Source organism: Phocoena sinus, chromosome 19 (genome assembly GCF_008692025.1).
Source record: "Phocoena sinus isolate mPhoSin1 chromosome 19, mPhoSin1.pri, whole genome shotgun sequence".
NCBI classification, from domain to species: domain Eukaryota; kingdom Metazoa; phylum Chordata; class Mammalia; order Artiodactyla; family Phocoenidae; genus Phocoena; species Phocoena sinus.
The window spans coordinates 17859987-17877722 of record NC_045781.1 but is presented as its reverse complement, the minus strand read 5'-3'; the positions used below and the strand labels follow the sequence as shown (position 1 = coordinate 17877722).

At 43.7% G+C, this 17736-nt stretch overlaps 1 protein-coding gene across 1 annotated transcript in view; it reads left to right on the top strand.

The window, feature by feature from the left end:
- The first annotated feature begins 2507 nt into the window (after positions 1-2507).
- TDRD12 (tudor domain containing 12) overlaps positions 2508-17736 on the top strand; it is a 75059-nt gene continuing 59830 nt past the window's right edge. Inside the window, exons 1-4 of the mRNA XM_032614352.1 lie at positions 2508-2662; positions 9863-9999; positions 11531-11650; positions 16692-16747. Of these exons, the coding sequence (XP_032470243.1) occupies positions 2594-2662; positions 9863-9999; positions 11531-11650; positions 16692-16747 (382 nt within the window). The 5' untranslated portion in view covers positions 2508-2593. The remainder of the gene's footprint in view (positions 2663-9862; positions 10000-11530; positions 11651-16691; positions 16748-17736) is intronic.

Below are 17736 nucleotides of genomic sequence, written 5' to 3'. Positions count from 1 at the left end.
TCTTCTTTTCCGATTTTCCTGACAATCTTTTCTTATTGTACTGACTAGGACCTCCAGCACGATGTTGAGTAGGAGTGGTAAGCACACCACTAATACATTTTTTATTTTGTTTGTTTCACTTTTTGGTTCTAGAATTACCCTTTTCCAAAGGTTATTTTTTTAAAATAGTTTCCATTTCTTATGTGAAATTCTCCTTTTTAAAAAACAAACTCACTATAGCCATCTTATCCTTAAGTTTTTGAACATGGTATTTATAATAGCTGCTTTTAAGTCCTTGCCTGTTCACTTCAACATCCGAGCAGTCTTGGGTTCACTTTCTGTTGGACATTTTTTACCTTGGCTGTGCACTGCATTCTCATTTCTTTGCCTGTCTAGTATTGTTCATGCTACGCTGAGGGTTGTGGTGACGGGGAACTACTGTGTGCTCTGTCAGCACTTTGGGAGGCTTGGTTTATAGTTCTTTGCAGACCTCTTGATTTTGCCCTTGTTGACAGAGCACATTCTCTTTGTCCTGCAACATGGTCTTTACTCCTCAGGCCTGGCACTGCAAGGGTTCTCAGGGAGCCTGAGGTGTTTACTGAGCCTCCTTAACTCCTGCTCCAAACTCCCTTTTCCTGTGATGGGTGTCAGAGAGAATCAAAGCCAGACATTGGTTAAAGCAGTGAGAACAGATTGTATTCAGTGACTGCTGATGTACGGGAGGGAGCTGAGTTCCGTTCCAATTTGTGTAGAGGTGACCGGACGTTTTAAAGGGAGAGTGAGGAGGACGAGGAGAGGGGCTTCAGTGGAAAATGACAGAGGGTGGGTCAGTGTCACTGTGGTGGGGCAGCTGTGTCCACCGCCTCTGGGGCCAGGCTTCTGAATTCCCGCAGAGACTGGGAGACCAGGGCCCTGTCCTTCCAGGTGATTACATCCCAAAGGCATTGGTTATCAGGCCCTCGAGAAGGAATACTCCTGAGTGGTAGGAGATAACATACACATCCCAAAGGGATAGGTAGACTCCACAACTGAGGCCCTTTTCAGTAAATTCTGTGACAAGGGGAGGTCAAGGGCCTGTGTCAGGTGCTGGCTGGGACAAAAGTAATTCCTTCTCAGGCAGGCATTGTGAAGGGGACATGGCCTTATGCTGTGAGTTTGAGTGGCCTCTTAGTGCAGGGGTTTGGGCAGTCACTCTGTGCTCAGAGTCTTGCAGTTCTCGTGGGCAGAAGCTGAAACTGTATTTCCATCAGCCTCCCGACTGTGGCTTCTCCTAGGACTCCCTGGAGTCTCACCGTGCAGTTCAGGCTCTGCCGAGGATTTGAGGGGTTTCGTGTGCAGACTTCAGGGCTCTCCCCTCTGTGGCTCAGCATTTCTCCCCTTCATGTACAGCTGCTCTGGCAGCCCCAGATGCCATTCTCTGGTTTCTCAAGCCACAAACGGGGTGGCTTCTGCTTCAGTTGTGTTCTGCACCCCCAGGACTGGGGCTGTTTTCAGGGGAAAAGCTGTTTATGAACATGGGTCTCCTAGCCATGTTGCCTCCGTTCAAGGATTGAATCTCCCGCCTGCTTTTGGTCACTCTTCAGTGCCTTCAGCCTGTCATTTTCTTTTTTTCCCAGGGTTTATCATTGTTACTTGCAGGTGGGTTAGTCTATATGAGCCACTCTGCCATTACTGGAGCCAGAATGGCCAGCTGTTCTTTTTTCCAACAATTTATTATAAAAATGTTCAAACATTCAGAAAAATAGAATACTAATGTACTCCTGTCACCTGGTATCTGGGATCCAAGATCTTGGGATGTCATTGCTTTTAGGCCCTTTCAGTAGACAGGAAATATAGTACATTTGAAAAATCATGAGCTTTTACTGATATTTTCAATTCAAATTTAACTTTTCATTTTATATTTGTATTCTTTCTCTAATGATGAAAATCTTGGTTTCTAATAACACGAATAGATAATAAGATACATTCAGAAAAGTCTTTCATCTCTCTTCCTTCTACCCCATTCCTGGCTTCCTCCGTACGTAATAATTTGTATGTTTTTGGTTTATCTGCCATTTCTTTATTTTAACAGGAGCAGAATGTACATGCATTCACATTTCCCTCTCTTTCTTATGAAAGACATAGAGTACAAAGAACGCTGTTCTGAACCTTGCATTTGTCTTTTATTATGGATATTTTCAAAGTACAGATCAAGGGCATTGATCTCTGTTTGCTTTTTCAGTCAGCACATGATTCTAAATTCCATATTATTGGTTACGTGCTTTAGAGTTTTATCTTTGCGTCTTCTATCGTTTTTCCGAGTTTTATTGAAGTGTAATTGACACATGACATTATATAAGTTTGAGGTATACAAGGTGATAGTTTGAGGGTCTTTTATCTTCTATCTGACCATTTAAGACAGAAGTACTTGTCAAGAATTTGTTAGAGCACTTAAATTTGAAAGAGTTACTGTGATTCTAAGGTTTATTATTTTATGGTTCCACTTTTAAATCATGCATTGTTTTGTCTTTTAAAAATTTTACAGATCGAAGATCCAGGTTGCTTCTGGGTTATTATAAAAGGATGTAGTCCCTTTTTAGATCATGAAGTTGAATATCAAAAACTAAATAGTGCCATGAATGACTTCTATAATAACATGTGTCAAGATACAGAAATAAAACCACTAATGTTGGAAGAAGGGCAGGTATGTATCTAAATGTGCTTTAAACAACATGTCTTGAAATACTACTCAAGATGTAGACTGTTTTAGCAACTAAGATGATAAAAACTTTTATAGAGTATTTCAACTGCTTACGATCATTGCCCTGTGTTAGGTTCTTTCGGTTGCATAAGAGTCGGGCTAGTCATGGAAAGTGGCAGTTGTTGTATCAGGTTCACATGGGGCCACAGGAGGTGGAGTGTCATCTAAATTCAGGTATAGAGCCATCGTCTTGGGGCTGGGAACCAGAGGATCATTCTAGATCCATCACAGGGACCTTAGCAGAGGGAGCATGGGGGTTTCCAGTCTAGGGCCAGTGCCTCGCTTTTGGTTGCTTGTGACTTTGACCAACTCGTGGTGTTTTATTTTCCTTACTCTACATTGTGGCCCCTCCTTCCTTTCCTGCACCCTCAGCTCTGTGCCCATTGTCTGCTTCTCTCTGCAGGTTAGTCATTTCTCAGAAGAATTTGAATTTTTTTTTTTTTTTTTGCAGTATGCGGGCCTCTCACTGTTGTGGCTTCTTCCATTGCGGAGCACAGGCTCCGGAGGCACAGGCCCAGCGGCCATGGCTCACTAGCCTAGCCGCTCCGCGGCATGTGGGATCTTCCTGGACCGGGGCATGAACCCGTGTCCCCTGCATCGGCGGGTGGACTCTCAACCACTGCTCCACCAGGGAAGCCCAAGAATTTGAATTTTTATAACAGTGTGATAGAAAAAGATTTATAAACTATGAGAAAAATTAGAAATAATTTGAATTCCTCAGCCCACCCTAAATAATCATTAATAACATTATTTTTTCCATGCCATTTACTTTTTTTTTTTAAATTAATTTGTTTTATTTTTGGCTGCGTTGGGTCTTCGTTCCTGCGTGCGGGCTTTCTCTAGTTGTGGTGAGTGGTGGCTACTCTTCGTTGCAGAGCACGGGCTTTAGGCATTCGGGCTTCAGTAGTTGTGGCATGTGGGCTCAGTAGTTATGGCTCGCAGGCTCTAGAGTGCAGGTTCAGTAGTTGTGGCGCACAGGCTTAGTTGCTCTGCAGCGTGTGGGATCTTCCTAGACCAAGGATCGAACCTATGTCCCCTGCATTGGCAGGTGGATTCTTAACCACTGTGCCACCAGGGAAGTCCGCCGTTTACGTGTTGAAGAAACGAAACCAGGTCAGTTGTCCTTTTAAAGTGTTCCACGTTCTGTATAGCCTAGGTGCTTCCTTGTGGTGGTGGTGAACTTTTCCCTTCATCCCCTATATTTTGTGCAGACTGATAAATATAAAGCTTTGATTACATTTATAGTCACGTGTTTTCCCCAAGAATGACTGGTGCTGTGAGGTTCCTCTTGTATTGAATGGGGAGAGAATCTCACTTTCGGTGATGCTGAGGTTGACCGCTGCATTCAGATGGCGGCAGCCTAAGTGCCCCCTGTGGTTCCCGTCGGCTAGTAATGCTATCCAGTGACCACCACCACCCAAACCAGCTCTTTCATTTATGCTTGCAAAATGGTCATTTTCACATTGCTTCTGCATTCGTGAGCTGGAATTCTTCCATAGAGAACCTTCCCTCATCTGTTAGAACGGTTTGGCTTCCTGAAGTAATACTGGAAAGGTGGAAAAATTGCTTGATTCTTTCCCTTATCAGTTTTCCTGTGCCTAGTTATCTACATTTACGTCTAGAGGTTTGTTTTGTTTTTCTCTCTTTGTTATTTTTAAGTACTATATTGATCTCATGGCTTTTAATGTATTCATCAGTTGTAATCATTTTTCTTGATGCTTTATCTCGTTACTGGCTAGTAGAAGCCCTAGTATACCACCTTTTCAAAGTCGACTGACTGTGTGAATTGTTAGCTGCAGGGTTCTTTGACTTAAGCATGAAACAGAAATACCCTCCATCCTTTGGCACAGCTTCTCTTGAGTTATTTGAGTCTTGAATTATGTGAGGCTCTCAAGAACACATCCCTTGCAGAACAGCTGCCCTATGTTTTCCAACTTCAGTTCCCGAGGGCAGGGATCTCCACCGTCCCACTTCTTCCCTGTTGGGCACAGCTGTCCCTGCTGAGCCACTTTATAAGCCTGTGGTCAGCATATGGTTTGCCTGTCTGTGGCCTGTCAGTCCCATGGGACAGTCAGGATGCTGAGCACTGTCACTCTAGCAGGGCGGTTTCCCTAAAAGAGGGCTGCAGGTATTTATTCAGTCATTCACTGAGTAGCTTTTGAAGACATAGTACATGCCAAGCACTGTTCTAGGTGCTGGGAAAATGGCAGTAAACAAAAAGACAAAAATCCCCTTCATCATGGCGCTGATGTCCAGCTGTGGCTGATAGCAAACAAATGTTAGAGGGTGGTAAACAGGCATGGGAGGCAGAACCGGGAAGATGAGCCTGGGGTTGTGATTCTGTGTTGTCCTGGCACATGACTGACAATTATTTGTAAGTTTTGTTTTCTGATTTAAGAAGGTAAAGCAATGCATTTTCCTTATTTCACTTTCTAAAAATTCTCCTTCGTTAAGGAGTTAAAGTGATTGTAGTAAGAAAACCAGTGAAATAGAATTCAGGTGCCCTGTGTTCTAGTTTTCCCAACAAGCAGTGTTTAGCTTGGGGTGATCCAGCCTCCTTGCATCTTTAAGGAAAAAGGTATGAGATGATGTTGAAAGTACCTTTTAGTTCTCTCATTATTGAGGACAGATTTTTAATTTAATTTAATTAAAAAAATTTTTATTGTAGTATGGTTGATTTACAATGTTATGTTAGTTGTAAGTGTACAACAAAGTGAATCTGTTATACATACATCCACTCGTTTTTAGATTCTTTTCCCATATAGGCCATTATAGAGTATTGAGTAGAGTTCTCTGTGCTATACAGTAGGTCCTTATTAGTTATCTATTTTATATATAGTAGTGGTTATGTTAATCCCAGTCTTCCAACTTATCTCTCCACGCCCCCCCCCACTTACTCCCTGGTAACCACAAGTTTATTTTCTACGTCTATAACTCTATTACTGTTTTGTAGATAAGTACATTGGTATTCTTTTTTTGGATTCCGCATAAAAGCGATATCATGTGATATTTGTCTTTCTCTGATTTACTTCACTCAGTATGACAATCTCTAGGTCCATCCATGTTGCTGCAAATGGCGTTATTTCATTCTTTTTTACGGCTGAGTAATATTACATTGTGTATATATGCACCACATCTTCTTTATCCATTCCTCTGTCGGTGGACATCTAGGTGGCTTCCACGTCCTGGCTATTGTAAATAGTACTGCAGGGAACATTGGGGTGCATGTATCTTTTCGAAATATGGTTTTCTCTGGATATATGCCCAGGGATTGCTGGATCATATGGTGGTTATATTTTTAGTTTTTTAAGGAACCTCCATACTGTTCTCCATAGTGGCTGTACCAGTTTACATTCCCACCAACAGTGTAGGAGGGTTGCCTTTTCTCCACACCCTCTCCAGCATTTATTGTTCGTAGATTTTTTGATGATGGCCATTCTTACCAGTGTGAGGTGGTACTTCATTGCAGTTTTGATTTGCATTTCTCTAGTAATTAGTGATGTTGAGCATCTTTTCATGTGCTTTTTAACTGTCTATATGTCTTCTTTGGAGAGATGTCTATTTAAGTCTTCTGACCCACTTTTTATTGGGTTGGTGGTTTTTTTTTTTGATATTGAGCTGCATGAGCTGTTTTGTATATTTTGGAGATTAATCCTTTGTCAGTTGCTTCATTTGCAAATATTGGGTTGGCCAAAAGGTTCATTCATTTTTTTCCTAAGATGGCTCTAATAGTGCTTAGTTGTCTTTAACTTCATTCAAAACAATTTTGTTAGACTGTGTTGTGACAGCTGGCATATCAGCGTGCATTGAAAAAAAAAATCAAAGTTGGTGAATTTTTGTGTAGCCATTTTAATATTGAAGATGGAAGAAAAACAACATTTTCAGCATATTATGCTTTATTATTTCAAGAAAGGTAAAAATGCAACTGAAACGCAAAAAAAGATTTGTGCAGCGCATGGAGAAGGTGCTGTGACTGATCGAATGTGTCAAAAGTGGTTTGCGAAGTTTCGTGCTGGAGATTTCTCACTGGACGATGCTCCACGGTTGGGTAGACCAGGTGAAGTTGATAGCGATCAAATCGAGACGTGGATTGAGAACAATAACGTCATACCACGTGGGCGATAGCCGACGCACTCAAAATATTCAACTCAGGTGCTGAAAATCATTTGCACCAGCTTGGTTATGTTAATCGCTTTGATGTTTGGGTTCCACGTAAGTTAAGTGAAAATACAACCTTCTTGACTGTATTTCCATATCCATTCTCTACTGAAATGTATTGAAAATGTTCCGTTTTTTAAACAAATTGTGATAGGCGATGAAAAGTGGATACTGCATAATAATGTGGAACGGAAGAGATTGTGGGGCAAGCGAAATGAACCACCACCAACCACACCAAAGGCCGGTCTTCATCCAAAGAAGGTGATGCTGTGTATGTGGTGGGATTGGAAGGGAGTCCTCTATTATGAGCTACTGCCGGAAATCCAAATGATTAATTCCAACAAGTCCTGCTCCCAATTAGACCAACTGAAAGCAGCACTCGACAAAAAGCATCCAGAATTAGTCAACAGAAAACGCCTAATCTTCCATCAGGATAACGCAAAGACAACATGTTTCTTTCATGACCAGGCAAAAACTGTTACAGCTTGGCTGGGAAGTTCTGGTTCATCTGCCGTATGCACCAGACACTGCACCTCCAGATTTCCATTTATTTAGGTCTTTACAAAATTCTCTTAATGGAAAAATGTTCAATTCCCTGGACGACTGTAAAAGGCACCTGGAACAGTTCTTTGCTCAGAAAGATAAAAAGTTTGGGGAAGGTGGAATTATGAAGTTGCCTGAAAAATCACAAAAGGTAGTGGAACAAAAGAGTGAATACGTTGTTCAATAAAGTTCTTGCTGAAAATGAAAAATGTATCTCTTATTTTTACTTAAAAACTGAAGGAACTTCTTGGCCAGCCCAATATTTTTCTCCCATTCTGAGGGTTGTCTTTTTGTTTTGTTTATGGTTTCCTTTGCTGTGCAAAAGCTTTTAAGTTTAATTAGGTCTCATTTGTTTATTTTTGTTTTTATTTTCATTACTCTAGGGGGTGCCTTGAAAAAGACCTTGCTGTTATTTATGTCAGAGAGTGTTCTGCCTATGTTTTCCTCTAAGAGTTTTATAGTATCCGGCTTTACATTTAGGCCTTAAAGCCATTTTGAGTTTTTTTTTGTGAATGGTGTTAGGGAGTGTTCTAATTTCACCCTTTTACATGTAGCTGTCTAGTTTTCCCAACACCACTTATTTTTTTTTTTTTTTTTAAACATCTTTATTGGGGTACAATTGCTTCACAATGGTGTGTTAGCCTCTGCTCTACAACAAAGTGAATCAGCCATACACACACACATGCTCCCATATATCCTCCCTCCTGCATCCCCCTCCCTCCCACTCTCCCCCTCCCACCCTTCCAGGCTGTCACAAAACACGGAGCTAATATCCCTGTGCCTTGCGGCTGCTTCCCCCCAGCTATCTACCTTACTACGTTTGTTAGTGTGTATATGTCCATGACTCTCTCTCGCCCAGTCAAAACTCACCCTTCCCCCTCCCCATATCCTCAAGTCCGTTCTCCAGTAGGTCTGCGTCTTTATTCCTGTCTTACCCCTAGGTTCTTCATGACATTTTTTTCCCTTAAATTCCATATATATGTGTTAGCATACGGTATTTGTCTTTTTCTTTCTGACTTACTTCACTCTGTATGACAGACTCTAGGTCTAGCCATCTCATTACAAATAGCTCAATTTCATTTCTTTTTAAGGCTGAGTAATATTCCATTGTGTATATGTGCCACATCTTCTTTATCCATTCGTCCGATGATGGGCGCTTAGGTTGTTTCCATCTCCGGGCTATTGTAAATAGAGCTGCAATGAACATTTTGGTACATGACTCTTTTTGAATTTTGGTTTTCTCAGGGTATATGCCCAGTAGTGGGATTGCTGGGTCATATGGTAATTCTATTTGTAGTTTTTTAAGGAACCTCCATACTGTTCTCTATAGTAGCTGAACCAATTCACATTCCCACCAGCAGTGCAAGAGTGTCCCCTTTTCTCCACACCCTCTCCAGCATTTATTGTTTATAGATTTTTTGATGATGGCCATTCTGACTGGTGTGAGATGATATCTCATTGTAGTTTTGATTTGCATTTCTCTAATGATTAATGATGTTGAGCATTCTTTCATGTGTTTGTTGGCAGTCTGTATATCTTCTTTGGAGAAATGTCTATTTAGGTCTTCTGCCCATTTTTGGATGGGGTTGTTTGTTTTTTTGTTATTGAGCTGCATGAGCTGCTTGTAAATTTTGGAGATTAATCCTTTGCCAGTTGCTTCATTTGCAAATGTTTTCTCCCATTCTGAGGGTTGTCTTTTGGTCTTGGTTATCCAACACCACTTATTGAAAAGACTGTCTTTTCTCCATTGTATAGTCTTGCCTCCTTTGTCAAAGATCAGATGACCATAGGTGTGTGGGTTTGTTTCTGGACTTTCTATCCTGTTCCATTGATATATATTTCTGTGTTTGTGCCAGTACCAATACTGTTTTGATTGCTGTGGCTTTGTAGTATAATCTGAAGTCAGGGAGCCTGATTCTTCCATCTCCATTTTTCTTTCTCAAAATTGCTTTGGCGGGCTTCCCTGGTGGCGCAGTGGTTGAGAGTCTGCCTGCCAATGCAGGGGACACGGGTTCGTGCCCTGGTCCGGGAAGATCCCATGTGCCATAGAGCGGCTAGGCCCGTGAGCCATGGCCACTGAGCCTGCACGTCTGGTTCCTGTGCTCCGCAACGGGAGAGGTCACAACAGTGAGAGGCCCGCGTACCCCAAAAAAAAAAAAAAAAAAAATTGCTTTGGCTATTCATGGTCTTTTGTGTTTCCATACAAATTGTAAATTTTTTTGTTCTGATTCTGAAAAATGTCATTGGTAATTTGATAGGGATTGCATTGAATCTGTAGATTGCTTTGGGCAGTATAGTCATTTTCACAGTATTGACTCTTCCAATCCAAGAACGTGGTGTATCTCTCCATCTGTGTCATTTTTGATTTCTTTCATTAGTATCTTACAGTTTTCTGAGTATGACTAGAGATTTTAACACCGAAGTTTTCTTTTTATTTTGTAGGTTTGTGTGGTTTATTGTCAGGAACTGAAGTGCTGGTGCAGGGCTGTTATTAAGTCAATAGTGTCTTCAGCAGACCATTACCTCACAGAGTGTTTCCTTGTGGATTTTGCCAAGTACGTTCCAGTGAAATCCGAAAAGTATGTATGTATGTATTTATCTTGCCTCATGCTCTTTAGGGGACAAACGTCTGTTTTCAAGGAGAATGTCAATTTTCGAAGTAAGGGGCGAGAGCTTCAAGATGGGAAGACTTGCAGGTTCCAGTTTTATAAGCAGTGAACGTAAGAGCAGGTGCTCGGGATGAGAATTCAGCAGGCGGCTCCGGCCCTCCTTCTGCCTTCCGTCCTAGAAAGTGCAGGCGCTCTCTGTCAGCCGCTCTCCTGGCCTGGCCTGGCATGTCCCCTGAGTTTGCTTAGGTGACGGAATGGGTGCTTCGGGAGGCCTGGCTACCTGGAGGCGGAGAGAAACTCTTCTTGTCGCCACAGAAGGGATGGTTTGCTGGCACAGCCTTAGACTGCTGAGAGCAGAGCGTGCGTCCCTCGTCCTGCTTAGCAGAGTAAGGGTGTGACTGTCACAGAAGACAGGAGGCCGTTCAGAGTGACCCTCGACTCCAGGACCACACACCACGGTTCCCTAGAAGACACTTGTCAGCAAGTTGGTCTTGGTGTTTGTGGTAATTTTTCTCATGGTTTCCTATCCCAGAGTCAGAGGGTATCAGTTTAATAAATAATAAATAGTAGACATGAGGACCCTTCTTCCAAAAGGGAAAGAGTGGTCCCAGCTGCAGGGGAGGTGGGTGCCCTGATGGGGAGTCTGTGTCAGGGGGCCGCTCCCACAGCAGGGCTGGCAGGTCTTCATGGAAAAGGAGGTGCCTTTCTAGCTTGTGGTCCTGCACCCATGTAACCATAGTGGTTATTAAAGTTAACATCGTATTTAACGGTTTGGAGAGATTTCCTCTTAGTATTTGGAGTTTTAAGTTTAGTTTGTTTTGGGCAAGAGAATCGTATGATTAGAGCGGGGCGGCCCGGAGGGGCGGTTAGTGCAGCCGCCTTTTCTAAGCGGTCCGAGACGGAGGTGGCCAGGCTGCCCACACACGGCCCCTGAGAACCTGTTGATGTCGAAACCATATGTTCAAGTGCTCTGTCGTTTGCCTGAAGGAGAATGGAGATAAAAATGCCGAACAGCTTATGAAACCTCAGCCCGTCAGCTCTTTTGTGCAAAGTTGACAAATACTCATTCTTAAAACATCTGCTTATTTACAGAAGCTTCAAGATAATTCTGGTCGTGTATTGAAATTGCTATTTTAAAATCTTAAATAGAATTTGCTTCCAGGTTTGTTCGTTATTACCCAGTGTTTCTCAGTCTAAGGAGACAGTGTTTTTCTAATGCCTCCCTTTTTGACACCAAAGATAACCAAGTATCTTTTATGTACTATATGTATATCTGTGCTTTATACATAAAAAAGTAAGATTTTTCTCAGGCCCCAAGAACCAGTTTTCACCTTGCCCGGCAGATGGCTCCAAGCACTTGCTGCTCTTGGTGGCTGTAATAGAAACAGAAGTGGTCAGGTTTTGTTTCATGTTAAGTATTTTAATTATGTAGGTGTACTTTAAAGAAATATGTTATATATAATTTTTTTAATTATGGAACTCTTTCTCTTTCACTGTTAAGCGTCCGAGTTGCAGTAGAAACTTTTATGCAGCTTCCCTACAGAGCAAAAAAATTCAGACTGTACTGCACAAAGCCTGTCACATTGCACATTGACTTCTGTGAAGACAGCGCTGAGATTGTGTAAGTACAGCTTCTAACATATGCTGAATCATTAGTAAAAGTCTTAAATTGAGTGTATGATGTTTATGTGAAATCAGACCCTCTTGAGAAGTGCTAAGCCATTTCAAAGGTCTCTTTGTCCTTCAGGAGGTGTTTTCTGAGTCACTGTGTCAAACCTGGCCATGTAGCCCCATCTCCAGAGGCTGTGTTGTGAGGGGGTTAGAGTATGGTCTGAGCTCTGTGCTATTTGGCTTCTTAACTTACGAAAAGGGATAAATTAAGTGTAAAGAGAAACATTTATACATCGGATCATGGAGCATTAAAAAAAAAGTCCATGACATCCTTCTCCAGCCCCATTTCCTCCCTCCCTCCCTCCTGGGAGGCTTCCGTGACCTGTTCAGGCTCTGAACTTGCAGACCTTTTTCAGTGCTTTTATACATATTCACATGCATGGAGCTTTTAATGAAAATTAGAACACACTGTCTTATTGGCAAATTTAACTTAAGAATGTATTGAGTTGGCCAAAAAGTGCCTTTGGTTTTTAAGTAAAAATAAAGGACACATTTTTCATTTTCACGAAGAGCTTTATTGAACAACATATTTACCCTTTTGTTCCACTACCTTCTGCCATTTTTCAGGCAACTTTATAATTCCATCTTCCCAAAACTTTTTTTTTTTTTTTTTTTTCTTCCCAAAACTTTTATCTTTTTGGGCAAAGAGCTGTTCCAGGTGCCTTTTACAGTCATCCAAGGAATTGAAATTTTGTCCATTAAGAGAATTTTGTAAAGACCTAAATAAATGGAAACCCGAAGGTGCAGTGTCTGGTGTGTATGGAGGGTGAATCAGAACTTCCCAGCCAAGCTGTAACAGTTTTTGCCTGGTCATGAAAGAAACATGCAGTCTTTGTGTTATCCTGATGGAAGATTATGCATTTGGGACACTTCCCTAGTGGCACAGTGGTTAAGAATCCGCCTGCCGGTGCAGCAGACACAGGTTCGATCCCTGGTCCAGGAAGATCCCACATGCTGCGGAGGAACTAAGCCCATGTGCCACAGCTACTGAGCCTGCGAGCCACAGCTGCTGAGCCCACATGCCACAACTACTGAAGCCGGCACAGCTAGAGCCCCATGGTCTGCAACAAGAGAAGCCACCGCAATGAGAAGCCCACACACCGCAATGAAGAGTAGCCCCCTCTCGCCAGAACTAGAGAAAGCCCGCGCGCAGCAATGAAGACCCAGTGCAGCCAAAAATAAACATAAATAAAACTAAAAAAAAAAAGTGGAAGCCAAATGTTTAAAAAAAATAGAGAATCGTATGCAGAAGTATGGTCAAGAAGGTGTTTTTTGCTTAACTTATGTGGAACCCAAACATCAAAGCGATTAACATAACCAAGCTGGTGCAAATGATTTTCAGCACTTGAGTTGAATATTTTGAGTGCGTCGGCTATCTCCCACGTGGTATAACATTGATTGTTCTCAATTACTGTCTCGATTTGATCGCCATCAACTTCACCTGGTCTGCCCGACCATGGAGCATCGTCCAGTGAGAAATCTCCAGCACGAAACTTCGCAAACCACTTTTGACACATTCGATCAGTCACAGCACCTTCTCCATGCGCTGCACAAATCTTTTTTTGCGTTTCAGTTGCACTTTTACCTTTCTTGAAATAATAAAGCATAATATGCCAAAAATGTTGCTTTTTCTTCCATCTCCAATATTAAAATGGCTGCACAAAAATTCACCAAAAATTTTTGATTTTTTTTTAATGCACGCTGATATGCCAGCTGTCACAATACAATCTAACAAAATTGTTTCGAATGAAGTTAAACACAATTAAGTGCTACTAGAGTCATCTTATGGAAAAAAAGAACAAACCTTTTCGCCAACCCAGTATTTTGAAGTTCTTTGCCAGTACATGTATTCCCTTCTACTTTCAGTCGTTTTCCTGGGTGAATACAATTGGCATACTTGCTGTCTTTAACCACTCCTCTCTTGATAGCCAGCTAGATTGTTACCAAACCACTTTGCACTGTACATTCTCATAAGAATATAGGTAAATCAAAATGAGATATATAGGTGTAGAAATGTATACATGCATGCATGCACATGTGTACACATGTATCGTCCACACACACACACACACACACACACACCCCTGTCTAGTAATTTGACCACATTGCCAGTGTTTGTACAGGATGGGTCCCTGCACTGGGCAGTGCTGTGTCAGGATTATGACTGTGATCTTTGCTGTCTTGAATGAGCACTACCTGAGGTCCTGGGGGTAGCCCCATCCTCCCCCTCCAACACTGTGGCTTTGTGGGAGAAGAAGCTATGGGAAGCAGCACAATTTTTTTTTTGTTTTGTTTTTGGCGGTACACGGGCCTCTCACTGTTGTGGCCTCTCCCGTTGCGGGGACAGGCTCCGGACGCGCAGGCTCAGCGGCCATGGCTCACGGGCCCAGCCGCTCCGCGGCCTGTGGGATCTTCCCGGACCGGGGCACGAACCCGTGTCCCCTGCATCGGCAGGCGGACTCTCAACCACTGCGCCACCAGTGAAGCCCAAAGCAGCACAATTTTGATTCAACTTGCACGTCCCAGTGATGTTGCATTCTAAGGTCTCTCTGAACTTGGAAGCTGCCTCTCTTGTGGATGCTTTTGTGGGATCTGTGGAGACCCTCCCATCTCCACTCCCCCAGCCCTCATCACCTGTAGCTCCCTTGGGATGATGAATGCATCACTCTTGTGGCTGCCTCGGAATCCACACTGATAAGCCAGCTGGTCTCTGCTGAGGCCGCTGTTCCACCAGGCTGCCCAGCGACGCCCGCCCCCTTCCTGTCCCTCTTGCAGAGCAGCCAGCCCTCCGTGCCCAGCTCTTCCTCAGAGGCAGACCCCTGTCTTTCTCACGCCCCCTCTGCATTACCCCCTTCCCAACGCCACCACAGTGCTCCCCAGGGGCTTTCCCAGCCTTGGACACACCCAACCCTAGGAGACTCTCAGTGTAGGCGAAGAAGGGCTTCAGGTAAGTGATCTCACTGGGTTTTGATCACCTTCTTTGATGTTGCTGGTTTTGTGTTTGCGCCTCATCTAGAATGTCTTTCTTAACATGTGTATTACAGTTTTTGTTAAATTTCCCTTCAAAAGGACTAGCAGTCTATACTCCCATCATTGGGGTGTAGAAAGTGCTGCTTTCCCCACACAACGTAGAATATCATCAGGCTTTTTTGCTTGTTTGCTGGACAACAATGGTATTTTGTTTTAAGTTGTATTTTTCTGACTTGTAAAGTTGGGTATCTCTTCACGTAGTTAGTGTGTGTGTGTGTGTGTGTATGTGTGTGTGCGCGCGCGCGTGCCGTGTTGAGAGAGACACACACATACACAGACACACAGACTAATTGATTCACCTGTGACAGACTTGTTGATTTACTTGTTCATAGACTAGATTGATTTTTCTCTTGGGCCTTTTCCTTATCAGGAATCTACTACATTTTGTTAAAAAACAAAAAGCTTATTAGGTAATTTTTTGTATAGTGAGGTTTTAAAACCACTGTATTCGTTTGTTTGTTTGTTTGTTTATACCTCCCTTCGGAAACCCTTTGTGATTCTCTTGAAGTAACGTGCTTAGTATCTTAGTAAAAATAAAAATAACAGGGCTGGGTGCTTTATGTACATTACCTCATTTGATCTTTGAAACAACCCTTGGAGGATGGTGATGGCATCTCTGATAAAACCAGTGGAGAAACATAAACCATATCACTCTAACCTTACTTTATTTTATTTTTGTTCCATGCTTCTAAATATTGGTTTTTCATGATCTTCCGCTGCCTATGGCTCCTCCTGCGATTTTCTTTCCAAAGCATAGTATGACTCTGACTCCAGTTTGGGAGTGTGTGTATGTAGCAGCCTAACCTGACATAGCATCAGATCCCACAGGTTAAGGGCTCCACCCTACAAGACCTCCCCCTGCCCCCGCCCCTGCAACTTCAGATGCCAATTTCAAGTCTGGGTTGTCACCTGTGCTTCTGACTGGGATGGCTGTAAATGAGAGGTTCCCTTCTTGGGTTTGATTAATTTGCTCACAGAACTCAGAAACATTTTACTTACTAGATTACCAGTTTATTATAAAAGATATAACTCAGGAGCAGCCAGATGGAAGAGATGCGCAGGGCAAGGTGGGGAGAGGCGCTTCCTTCCCTCTCCAGGCACACCTGTCCCCCGCATCTCCACGTGTTCACCAGCGCAGAAGCTCCCAGCCTAGGCCCTTTTTGGTATTTATGGAGGCTTCATTACCTAGCCATGATTGATTAAATCTTTGGCCATTGGCAATTGATTCAACCTCCAGCCCCTTTCTCCTCCCTGGAGGTCAGGGTGGTGGGACTGAAAGTTCCAACCCTCTGATCACAAGGTTGGTTCCCCTGGCAACCAGCCCCCATTTTTAAGTTACCTTGGTGCTTTCCACTCGTCACCTTGTCACTCTCATCACTGAACTCGGTGCCAGAAACAGGGACAATGACAAAATATATATTTCTTATCATAAATCACAGTATCACACACAGGAAAGGACGAGATGATAGGGAGAAGTGGGACACAGTGAAAGGGGTACCACGAGACAGTAGTGGCTGCGTTTCCCACAGCCACTTTCAGAATGTTGGTTTAACCAACACGTGTGGGGCCCTCGCTCTGTGCCAGCCTGTGCTGAGCAGTCCTAACTCAGGGTCCCTGTCCTGGGAAGCGAGCGTTCTGGCTGGGAGATGGGTGTCACAGGTAATGGGACGATGGTGTTGGGACAGGTGATGCCGTGGAGGTGGGCACAGTAGCTCAGGAAGCCCCAGAAAGGGGCCCATTCTCAGCGAGTCTCTGCACTGGCACAGGCGGGCATGGAAGAGAAGTCTGCTGCGGGGTGCAGCTGGGATCATCACCCCCAGGCCAGAGCCGGACTCCCCGTTACCTGCATCATATGTTCAACGTGTAATATCAGAGACATCCAGTGTATAATTTACTACATGACGTTAGCGTACTGGCCTCAGCTTTTTATGTAATGAAGTTGCCTCTTTTCTCTGTTCCAGACCTGCCAAGAAGTGGGACAGTGCAGCTATTCGGTACTTTCAGAACATCCTAAAAGGTGAGGCACGTGCATGATCGCTGCCACCTGCTCTGAACTGACGCCTTCTGTCGATGAGAGGGTTTGAGATGTGCGTGCTTAGCTGTCTGACCCCCTTTGTGGGGTTCATAAGTGACCTGGAGCTTCTTCCACCCCAAGTGTCACAGTGACCCTGCACCCCTGGAATTTTGGGGGTGGATGTGGGCATCAGTAATTGACAGGTGAAATCAGGAAGGAGCTATGTGGATGAGGACCCTTACACAAGAATGCCTGTCTCTTAGTTGGCATAGAAGCTGCAGCGCTGCAAAGTAAATTTACGTGCATTTCTTCGAACCAACAGTTGATGAAAAGCCTAACTTTCTTTTAGCGGGCAAGGGGTCGTAAATGGATACTTTGTGATCACCGTCATTGCTAATGCAGATGTGCAGGATGTCTCAGCGCCTCTTTCGTGTGCTCTTTTTATTTTATATCCTTGGCTGTAAGACAGACTCTCATTTGAGACATCTGTCCTAACCCGGGGCCGTCTGAGCCAAACAACTGTGCCCAACTCCAGGGCTGTTGTGAGGAGTAGTGAGTTTGCATTGCCTGGGGTGCTGGCCCCTCTCCTCCACTGCCCCACTGTCCTGGTAAAGGAGCGACCAGAGGCGTTGCACCTGGGAGAAATGGGAGGGGCGCTTCTGGTTCTGTAGCTTGGGCCCTTGTGAGCCCACAGGGGGCCCTGGAGACACGGGTTTGGAGGAGGCAGAGTGCTTGGGTCGAATACCGTCCTGCTACGTCCGCATAGCCTCCTCACCTGTAAAATGATAACAGTGCTTACCCCAAAGTGTTGTGGTAAGAGTGAAGTGAAGTACGTTTGTAAAGGATGGAGCAGAGTGCCTGTTGGTGCCCATACATGGAGCTGCTCTTCGGGGCATTTGGAGGGGTAGAATGGACTCAGGTGAAAGACCGTGACTGGGCACGTGGGTTTGGGAGTCACTGGAAAAGAAGAGAGGGCCCAGAACTGTGCTCGA